The sequence below is a fragment of the Cebus imitator genome, unplaced genomic scaffold (assembly GCF_001604975.1).
Source record: "Cebus imitator isolate Cc_AM_T3 unplaced genomic scaffold, Cebus_imitator-1.0 Scaffold73, whole genome shotgun sequence".
In the NCBI taxonomy this organism is placed as follows: domain Eukaryota; kingdom Metazoa; phylum Chordata; class Mammalia; order Primates; family Cebidae; genus Cebus; species Cebus imitator.
Window position 1 is genome coordinate 3,887,725 of NW_016107388.1, and position 11,486 is coordinate 3,899,210.

Below are 11,486 nucleotides of genomic sequence, written 5' to 3' on the forward strand. Positions count from 1 at the left end.
AAAAAAAAAAAAAAAAGGCTGCTTATCTATTCTTCCTAACAACTGGAACAAGACAAGTATGCCTACTCTCACCACTGCACTTCTATTAAATATACAGTACTGGGGCTGGTTGCAGTGGCTCATGCCTGTAATCCCAGCTCTTTGGGAGGCCAAGGAGGGAGGATTACTTGAGGTCAGGAGTTTGAGGCCAGCCTGGTTGACATGGTGAAACCCTGACTCTACTAAAAATACAAAATTAGCCAGGTGGGGTGGTGCACATCTGTAATCCAAACCACCCATGAGTCACGAGAATAGCTTGCAAGAGGATCACTTGAGGTCAGGAGTTTGAGGTCAGCCTGGCCAACATGGCGAAACCTTGTCTCTACTAAAAACACAAAAATTATCCACACATGGTGGTGCACACCTGTAATCTCAGCTACTCAGGAGGCTGAGACAGGAGAATCACTTGAACCCAGGGGGTGGAGGTTGCAGTGAGCCGAGATTGCACCACTGCACTCCAGCCTGGGCAACAGAACAAGACTCCACCATAAAAAAAAAAAAAAAAAAAAGTACTAGAAGTAACAGCCAGAGCAATAGAGCAAGAGAATGAAAGAAAAGGCATCTGAACTGGAAGAGAGGAATTCAAATGATCTCTGTTGGCTGATGACATGGTCTCACATACCTAGAAAACTAATGTCTCCTCTAAAACTCCTAGACTTGATGACTTCAATAAAGTTTCAGGATTAAAAAACCACTGTACAAAAATCAGTAGCATTTCTATACACCAATACCATTCAAGTTGAGAACTAAATCAAGAACTCAATCCCATTTACAACACACACACACACACACACACACACACACACACACACACACACCAAAGAATACATTTAATCAAGGAGACCTCTCTACAAGGAGAATTGCAAAACACTGACAAAACTATAGACGGCACAAACAAATGAAAAAATATCCCATGCTCGTGGATTAGAAGAATCAGCATCATTAAAATGACCATGTTGCCCAATCTACATATTCAATGCTCAATGCAACTCCTATCAAATGATCAATGTCATTTTTCACAGAATTAAAAAAAAAAACCTAAAGATCATATGAAACCGAAATAGGGTCCTAATAGCCAAAGCAATCCTACTAAGCAAAAAGAACAAAGCTGGAGTCATCACAGTACCAGACATCAAACTATACTAAAAGGCTACAGTCGCCCAAACAGCATGGTACTAGTAAAAAAACAAACACATAAATTAATGGAACAGAATAGAGAACCCAGAAATAAAGCTACATAGGTACAATCAACTGATCTCTGACGTATAATCAACTAATCTTTGACAAAGCTGACAAAAGCATACAATGGGGAAATGACACCCTATTCATTAAATGGTGCTGGGAAAATTAGCCATAGGCAGAAGAATGAAGCTGAACCCCTAACTCTGACCATATACAAAAATTAAATCAAGATGGAATAAAGACTTAAACATAACCTTGAAACTATAAAAAATCCTAGAAAAAAACTCTTCTGGACATTGGCATAAACAAAGAATTATAATTCAGACCTCAAAAGCAAATGCAACAAAACAAAAATAGATATTGGTCTAATTAAACCAAAGAGCTTACACACAGCAAAAGAAAACAACAGAGTAAAAAGAAAACCTACAAGAATGACAGGTTGCAGAATGGTAGGTTTGTAAGCCAGGTGCAGTGGCTCATGCATGTAATCACAGCACTTTGGGAGGCCAAGGCAGGAGAATCACTTGAGCCCAAGAGTTCAAGACCAGCCTGAGGTACATTGCAAAACCCCATCTCCACAACAAATACAAAAGTCAGCTGGATACAGAGTGCCTATAGCCTCAGCTGCTCAGGAGGATCACTAGAGCCCAGGAGGTCAAGGCTGCAGTGAGCTCTGATGGGGCCACCGCACTCAAACTCACCAAGAAAAAAACTAGGCAAAGAACATGAACAGACATTTCTCAAAAGGCGTACTCGCCAGACACAGTGGCTTAGGCCTATAATCTTAGCACTTTGGGAGGCCGAGGTGGGCAGATCACTTGAGGTCAGTAGTTCAAGACCAGCCTGGCCAACATGAAGAAACCTCACTTCTACTAAATATACAAAAATTAGCTGAATGTGGTGGCAGACGCCTATAATCCCAGCTACTTGGGTGGTTGAGGCATGAGAATCGCTTAAACCCAGGAGGGGGAGTTGCAGTGAATCAACTGCTATACTCTAGCCCAACAAAGCAAGGTATCACAAAAAAAAAAAAAAAAAAAAAAAAAAAAAAAGCCAAAAAAAAAACAAAAAAAAAAAAAAAAAAACCCCAAAAAAAAAAGAAAAAAAAAAAAAAAAAAAAAACCCACACACAAACAGCCAACAAACATATGGAAAAAAATTCAAAACCACAAAACATAAAAAAACCAAAATAAGAAACCATCTCATTCAAGTCAGAAGAGGTATGTAAAGTCTAAAAACAACAGATGTTGGTAAAGATGAGGAGAAAAAGGAATGTACTAATTCCCACTGGTGGGAGTGTAAATTAGTACAACCTCTACAGGAAATAGTATGGAGATTTCTCAAACAACTACCATCCCACCAACCCAGCAACTGCACTACTATCTATCCAAGGAAAAGAAAACGTTCTACAAAAAAGACACCCCTCACTTGTATGTTTATCACAGCACTATTTGTAGCAGTAAAATCATGGAATCAACCTATGTGTCATCAACAGAAGACTGGATAAGGAAAATGTATTGTATATATGTATAAACCATGGACTACTACAAAGCCATTAAAAAAGAATAAAATCATGTCTTTTGCAGCAACACGAATGGAGCTAGAGGTCATTATCCTATGTGAAAAAACTCAGAAAAAGAAAATAAAATACTCCCATGTTCTTACTTTTAAGAGGAAGCCAAACAACAAGTATACACAGACATACAAAGGAAAACAATAGACACTAGGAATTTCAAAGGGAGGGAGGTAAGGAATAAAAAATTACCTACTGGGTACAATGTTCACTATTTAGGCTAATGAGCACACTGGAAGCCTAAACGTCTGCATTATGCAATATGCTCATGTATTAAACTTACACATGTACTCCTGAATCTACAAAAATTAAAATTAAATAAAAGTTGATTATATTTTTAGTCAAGTCTGTTTTACATTTATTTTGTCTCCCTCTAGGTCTATTTATTAAAAACAGCTGTCAAATTTTTACAAATGTCTCTTCTGGACAATATTCATTATGTTAATAGATGTTAACTGACAGATTATTTGTATGTTTTCTTCTGTAAGGTATTAATGACGATGAAATTAGTTTAAGAATTAATTTCTGAACAGTGAATCATCCTTACATTTTGAGAATAAGCACCTTTTGTTCCAAATATATTATTTTTTTGATCTTCTTCTGGATTTTATCTGCTAAAAAACCAAGAGCATACTCTCTATTTTCAGGATACAAGTCCACAGGAGCTTTGTGATTATGAAACAGATATATTAAATTTAGCATTTTAACCATCTCTATGTGTACACTTCAGTAGCTTTAAGTACATTCAACTGTGCAACCATAACTATCTCTAGAAATTTTTTATCATCCCAAATTTAAACTTCTTTACTCATTATTAAACAGTAACTCTATAGTTGCTTTGCTCCCCAGCTGCTGGTAATCACTTTTCTACTTTTTGTCTCTGAGTTTTCCTGCTTTACGTAAGTAGAATCATGCAGTTCTGTTCATTTGTGACTGGCTTATTACAATTAGCATAACATCCTCTAGGTTCTTCCATTTTGTAGCATATATCACAATTTCCTTCCTTTTTAAGGCTGACAAATACTCCATTGTACATATATTCCACATTTTGATTGCACTGACATACTAATAAACATCTAGCTTGATTCCACCTTTTGATCATGGTTAATAATGCTACCATAGACACTGGCATATACATCCATTGTTTTATTGTTACCCTGAAATTTCTAGTAGTTATTACCTTATTATTCAGCCTGTGTTGATAGGCAAATACATATTTAACTTATGTTTTCATAAATTAAACGTTTTATCATTACATTGCACGTTGTTCTGTTTAACATTCTGAAGCCCACTTTGTCAAGTATTATTTCCATTTTAATCTTTGTTTGCATTTATCTGTTATCTCTGTGCATACTTGTATTTTAATTTTTTGAGATGGAGTTTTGCTCTGTTGCCCATGATGGAGTGCAGCGGTATGATCTTGGCTCACCGAAACCTCCATCTCTCACATTCAAGTGATCCTCCCACTTCAGCCACCTGAGTAGATGGGACTACAGGTGCATGATGCCATGCCCGGCTAAGTTTTGTATTTTTAGTAGAGATGGGGTTTCAGCATGTTGACCTGGCTGGTCTTGAACTCCTGACCTCAGGTGATCTGCCCACCTTGGCCTCCCAAAGTACTGGGATTATAGGCGTGAGCCACCATGTTGGCCATGCCTGTCTTTTTCACAGTTTAGCAATCTAACTGTATTGCCTGTGAATGATAGAAATGTGGTGAGTTTTGTGTGTTTTTAGCAGTGTCATATAATTAATCTTCTAATAAAGTAATTGGTGAAATTAAGAGTAACAAATGATAGATTGGACTGCATTAATCTTGTTACTTTTTCAGTGTTCACTTTAATGTACTGTTTCCATTATTTTTCTTTCTAGATTTTTGCTAAATTAATGAAGTTATTATTCATTCTTAGTTCTTCTCTGCCCCTCTTACACCCCCCTAAAGAATAATGGTTCTTCAAATGCTTTCACTTTATCACCTTGATCCTTTACTCTTCCCCCACCCCCTTTTTTTTTTTTTTTCCTGAGATGGAGTCACGCTCTGTTGCCCAGGCTGGAGTGCAGTGGCCTAATCGGCTCACCGCAACCTCTGCCTCCGAGGTTCAAGCAATTCTCCTGCCTCAGCCTCCTGAGTAGCTGGAATTACAGGCATGCGCCACCATGCCCAGATAATTTTTGTATTTTTAGTAGAGACAGGATTTCACCATGTTGGTCAGGCTGGTCTCGAACACCTGGCATTGCAATCTGCCCGCCTTGGCCTTCCAGAGTGCTGGGATTACAGGTGTGAGGCAACACGCCAGGCCTCTTTCCTCTCTCTTAATCCTGCCCTGGATGAAATCTTTAGAATGCTCTGCACCGCTAGATATTGCATATATAGTTTACTTCTACATTATTTCTAAGGTTTTGCATTGCCACATGTCTTTTAATCTAAAGAAACTTTTTTACAAAGTATCTTATTAGTATCTTGTGTTCTTTGGACACTGAGTGCTTCCTTACTCTCTGTTACAAGATATCTCAAGCTCACCTTGTATTTTCCCTGTCCCAGATATAGAATCAATTTCTTGATGAACACATGTTGTTTTTCCTAATAAGAAATGATATTTAGAATGTGATATGGTTTGGCTGTGTCCCCACCCAAATCTCAACTTGAACTTATCTCCCAGAATTCCACATGTTGTGGGAAGGACCTAGGGGGAGGTAACTGAATCATGGGGGCCTGTCTGTCCTGTGCTGTTCTCATGACAGTGAATAAGTCTCATGAGATCTGATGGATTTATCAGGAGTTTCCACTTTTGCATCTTCCTCATTTTTTTCTTGCTGTTGCCATGTGAGAAGTGCATTTTTCCTCCTGCCATGATGCCTCTCCAACCATGTGGAACTGTAAGTGCAATAAACCTTTTTCCTCCCAGTCTTGGGTATGTATTTATCAGCAGCATGAATACAGTCTAACATAGTAAATTGGTACTACAGTGGGGCGCTGCTGAAAAGATACCCAAAAATGTGGAAGCAACTTTGGAACTGGGTAATATGCAGAAGTTGGAACAGTTTGGAGGGCTCAGAAGAAGACAGAAAAATGTAGGAAAGTTTGGAACTTCCTAGAGACTTGTTGAATGGCTTTGCCCAAGAAGCCGCTGATAGCGATATGGACAATAAAGTCCTGGCTGAGGTGGTCTCAGCTGGAGATGAGGAACTTGTTGAGAACCAGAGCAAAGGAGACTCTTGTTATTATGTTTTAGCAAAGAGACTCGTGGCATTTTGCCCCTGCCCTAGAGATTGGTGGAACTTTGAACTTGAGAAAGATGATTTAGGGTATCTGGTGGAAGAAATTTCCAAGCAGTAAAGCATTCAAGAGGTGACTTGGGTACTGTTAAAGGCATTCAGTTTTAAAAGGAAAGCAGAACATCAAAGTTTAGAAAATTTGCAGCTTGACAATGTGATAGAAGAGAAAACCCCGTTTTCTGGGGATAAATTTAAGCCAGCTGCAGAAATCTGCACAAGTGGCAAGGAGCCTAATGTTAATCTCCAAGACCATGGGGAAAACATCTCCAGGCCACGTCAGAGACCTTCCCCCGCAGCTCCTGCCATCACATGCCCAGAGGCCTAGGAGGAAAATGTGGTTTCATGGACCAGCCCCAAGGTCCTCATGCTGCGTACAGCCTAGGGACTTGGTGCCCTGTGTCCCAGCCACTCCAGCCGTGGCTGAAAGGGACCAACGTACAGCACAGGCTGTGGCTTAAAAGGGTGGAAGCCTCAAGCCTTGGCAGCTTCCACGTGGTATTGAGCCTGTGGGGGAAAAGAAGTCAAGAACTGAAGACTGGGAACTTCCGCCCAGATTTCAGAAGATGTATGGAAACGCCTAGATGCCCAGGCAAGTTTGATGCAGGGGTAGGGCCCTTGGCGAGAACCTCTGCTAGGGCAGTACGGAATGGAAATTTGGGGTCGGAGCCCCCACACAGAGTCGCTAGTGGAGTTATGAGAAGAAGGCCATCATTCTCCAGACCCCAGAATAGTAGATCCATTGACAGCTTGCATTGCGTGCCTGGAAAAGCCACTGACACTCAAGGCCAGCCTGTGAAAGCAGCCAGTAGGGAGGCTGCACCCTGCAAAGCCACAGGGACGGAGCTGCCTAAGACCACAAGAACCCACCTGTCACATCAGTGTGGCCTGGATGTGAGACCCGGAGACAAAGGTGATCATTTTGGAGCTTTAAAGTTTGACTGCCCTGCTGGTTTTTGAACTTGCATGGGATCTGTAACCCTTTTGTTTTGGTCAATTTCTCCCTTTTGGGACGGCTGTACTTACCCAATACATGTACCTGCATTCTATCTGCAAAGTAACTAGCTTGCTTTTGATTTTACAGGCTCATAGACAAAAGGGACTTGCCTTGTCTCAGATAAGACTTTGGACTGTGAAGTTCTGGGGTAATGCTGAAATAAGTGAAGACTCTGACAGACTGTTGGGAAGGCATGATTGAAATGGACATGAGATTTGGAGAGGCTAAGGGGTGGAATGATATGGTTTGGCTGTGCCCCACACAAATCTCAACTTGAATTATATCTCCCAGAATTACAACATGTTGTGGGAGGGACCCAGGGGGAGGTAACTGAATCATGGGAGCTGGTCTTTCCTGCACTATTATGATAGTGAATAATTCTTACGGGATCTGATGGGCTTATCAGGGGTTTCTGCTTTTGCACCTTTCTCCTTTTTCTCTTGCTGCCACCATGGAAGAAGTGCCTTTTGCCTCCTGCCATGATTCTGAGGCCTCTCCAGCCATGTGGAACTGTAAGCCCAATTAAACCAGGTATGTCTTTATCAGCAGCATGAAAACAGACTAATACAGAATGCTTGGCATTTGAATCTCAGATTACTAATTCAGGATCTCAACAGCAATAATCATCTTTCTCATTTCATTTGTGTATTTCAAAAATAGGTTAAATAGGATGCATTAAAAGAGAAATAACACCAGATTATATTTAATATAATTGCTGACATGTACATTTCTGACATTTTATCTTTTCTTTGTACTTTGTCTTCATTTTGTTGAATTTAGTTTTAATGCGTTTTATTTCTCTCTAATCAATTGAAAATTATATATCCTAGTTATCCTTTAACTTATTTAATACTTTATCAAAATGTAGTATGTACACTTTTCAGCCAATCAAAAAACAAGTCTACAAGTTTTATTGCGTAAATTCAGTTTGCAGAAGTATATTTTAAAAAATTTTGTTCTCTCAAAGCACTTTTGAACTCTTAAATGTATGTTTAACACAGATGAGGTTATTTCCTTTTAATGCTGTATCCTGTGTGAAAAATGGGGGTAGTTGCACAAATGTATACACTGCATATTTTCTTTAGAGTTTTACTAATTAGAGCAAATGTTTAGTAATGTTATTTTTTACTTTTACAAAAGGTAAACATTATTGTTTCATTAATTCTAACACATTTTTCCCATTACTAAAACAAAAATGTAGCTTACTACTGACAGCTTAATGTCAATGATATTACTAGAAGGTAAACAGCAAATTAAAAAAGAAAATCAATGACTGGGAAAGAATCCTTGGAAACTGCAAGTAGCAGTGTTAAGAGCTATATATTAGAAAGAAACCTGATTCTCTTCCGGGAACTAACCATAAGTATGGAAAAAATACATACATTTTTTAGAGCTATTTAAGCTCTTTTTGTCTATATCTCCTCTAACATAGGTTCTCAGTTAATGTTCAAAAGTAATTATTTACATAGCATTACCTAGGAAAGAAGGTGACCAAATCATATTTAAGACAGCTTTTCCACTCTTAAATACTGTCATTGTCAAAGTAGAATAACTAGCAATGTATCATCCAGAAATTTTAAAACTAGATATATTAACCACAAAATATTTTTAAAGTTTGTGAAACTTTTTGCATGCTTTCTATCCAATTTAGACTGCTGTGCTATTTAGATCCAAATTCTTTAAGAAGCAATCAGTTAGTTAAAATAATTGTTTATATCTTACCACTGCAAGCTGTGTCCTTGAAGCAACAGTATGAAAAACTGCAGGCATCATAAGAGATTCTTCAACTTTTATTTCCATGTCATTTTCTGTCGAAAAGGTAGTTTTAGGAATAGCAGGTGGACGATCACATAAGATCATTTCTTTGTTAAAAAGAAAAATTGGATTTGTATCCTGTATTTTTCAAAAAAAAAGGGAGAAATAATCAAAATAAAATGTTATAAATACTGAACATGCACAGTGCCTTCAATATATGAAGCAAATAAATCTTACTTCTGAACACTGAGTTCCCATTTCCCTATGTGATGTAAAGGTGGTGCATCTTTGTATGCAAGGGCTCTCGAATACCTACCGTCCCAGCACTGTAGGTACACACTCTTCGATCTGCAGCCATGCATTCTCCTCCATTGACCACCAGCACCTGGTGTTGAATAGCAATCTTGTATTTGCTTTGAATGGCATGTTTAAGGTCTGCCACACTTCAAAAAATGAAATAAAATAAATCAGTTATTTATATTTGCCCAATGACTTTATTTTCCAAGTAGTACTATGTAAAAACACCTTTAGAGGTTAATGAATTTCACTCTAAAGCTTTCCCCAAAAACAGTAGTAAAAAATACAAGCTTCCTATTTCATGAACTGGATTCCATAACAACTGGCTGATCTCAGGTAAATAATTCGCCCATGTGTCCCATCTCAAAGTGAGTCTATGAAATGGAGGCGCAGACACTTTCATTTTTGAGTTCTCTATATAGCATAGCAAAGGAATATACTCAGTTATCAGGGCTATTAAAATCCTCAGAATACAAGTTTTGTTAAAATCTCCACACGTTTTAGAAACTACATTAAGTCTAACACATATGAAAATTCCTTCCTATCCCTATCTTCCAAAAAATCATTCATACAGAGGTAAAACCAAGTTTAACGAAAACTAATTCCAAAAAAAAAATCCATAATTTTTACAACAAAGATTATTGATTTCACACATATTTATAACAATTTCAGTGTCAGATTTATTTGTTCTGTATTGCCATTAGGTCTTCTATTATGGCCACTATAAAAATATAATCAGCATTGGAAATATTTACTTCTATTTCCTTCCTGTCCTGTAAAGCCAGAGAATTATTAGATACCTGAGCCCGACTAAATTAGGCTAAAAACATTAAACTTATTTTTCTCTCATTAACAAAACAAACCTATTGACTTTTATTCACAAACTGAATAAAAACAAATGACCAAAAACCATGGAAGTGATATATATTGTTTTATGTAGCTTACAGTAATTCCCTTAACAATGGCCTGTGAAACTTAGAATAGCAATTGACTACAGGTACTTATAGTAATGCAAATCAGTTTGTTTTATGGGTAGATCTGTTTACTGTGAGTATTATATTCATGCCAACAGGACAAAGAACAACTTAAAGAATATAACCAGCATTTTAGAGAAAGACAACAGTTATGTATAAAATACGCTGGGATAAAGATTTAAGACTTGCCATGATGCTCCTTTTTAAACAAGAGAACAATATTTCTTTAACTTTCTGCATGCAAACAGAATGTAACACTGAAAAGAATAAATGAAACACAACTCACGTTTGCACTGTAAGTTCAGTGTCAAATGTTAGAGTAGTCCCAGTGTTAACCAGAAACACATATAACTTCATGATGGCTTGTCTGAATTCTGTGAGCTTATACCTCACCCTCCGAGACGGTGACTAGAAGAAACAAGAAAAGGGATCAATTTTACAAATGCAACTACAATCATGAAAACTTCCATCAAGACACAGTACAGTATTACTATATAGACAACAAAAATATCAAAATGGGCTTTGATGTCTAGGATGGCTAACTGGATAGTTCAGTAAACTCAATGCTTAAAAAAATAAACAGTAATGAGGTTAGTGAGAAGAAAAGTATAACTGTTCTGCCGTAGGAAAAAAGTCTGATTTTTCAAGAAATAAAAGGCCAGTGGCTAGAGTAAAGGTTGCTATATGCATATTTCATACAGTGTTTGACATTAAGAATAAAACAGTTGGTCAAACATCTTATCCCTGACAGTTCCCCTCGCCCAACTTCTTCCTCAATATAATAAAAAATAGATTAGTATTAAGGTTAAACTTACTAATCGCAAATTAAGAGTAGCCATTACTTGCAAATTAGGGGAAATGAATCCCAATTCCTCCCATCAGCTGCCTGTCCATCTGTGTTTCACCTCTACACTGAGCTAGAAATCCTCCGTAAGAAACTCCCTAATAGTTGCATCACCTTATAAAACAGTAGAAAGTATACAGGTAAACAACCTTAACAGGCAATATCACCTTGCATAACAGTAGCAAGCATCCAGGTCTAGAAATGAAAACAACTCTGCCATTAACATGTCCAAAGAAAAATCTCATCTAGAAAATAAAGCTTCTTCATCTACATAATGAGGATGACATACACAACCACGCACAGTGGCTCATGCCTATATACAACCCCAGAAGTTTGGGAGGCCAAGGCAGGAGGATCACTTAAGGCCAGGAGTTCAAGGCTAGCCTGGGCAACATAGCAACACCTGGTCTGTACAAAATGTTTAAAAAAATCAGCCACACGTGCATGCTTGTGGTCCTAGCTACTTGGGAGGCTGAGGCAGGAGGATGGCTTGAGCCGAAGAGTTCAAGACTGCAGTGAGCCATGACTGTGCCACTCATTGCACTTGAGCCTGGG

At 38.1% G+C, this 11,486-nt stretch overlaps 1 protein-coding gene across 5 annotated transcripts in view; it reads right to left on the reverse strand.

Moving 5' to 3' along the window:
- RB1CC1 (RB1 inducible coiled-coil 1) overlaps nucleotides 1–11,486 on the reverse strand; it is a 107,907-nt gene that overhangs the window by 60,097 nt on the left and 36,324 nt on the right. For all 5 annotated transcript variants that reach the window (XR_001826236.1, XM_017531775.2, XM_017531776.2 and 2 more), the window contains exons 3-5: nucleotides 10,374–10,495; nucleotides 9,133–9,259; nucleotides 8,784–8,954 (exon numbers count right to left, since the gene is read on the reverse strand). Coding sequence is in view for 4 of the 5 variants with exons in the window: in XM_017531775.2 (XP_017387264.1) it covers nucleotides 8,784–8,954; nucleotides 9,133–9,259; nucleotides 10,374–10,444 (369 nt within the window). In the remaining variant the exon portion in view is untranslated. The remainder of the gene's footprint in view (nucleotides 1–8,783; nucleotides 8,955–9,132; nucleotides 9,260–10,373; nucleotides 10,496–11,486) is intronic.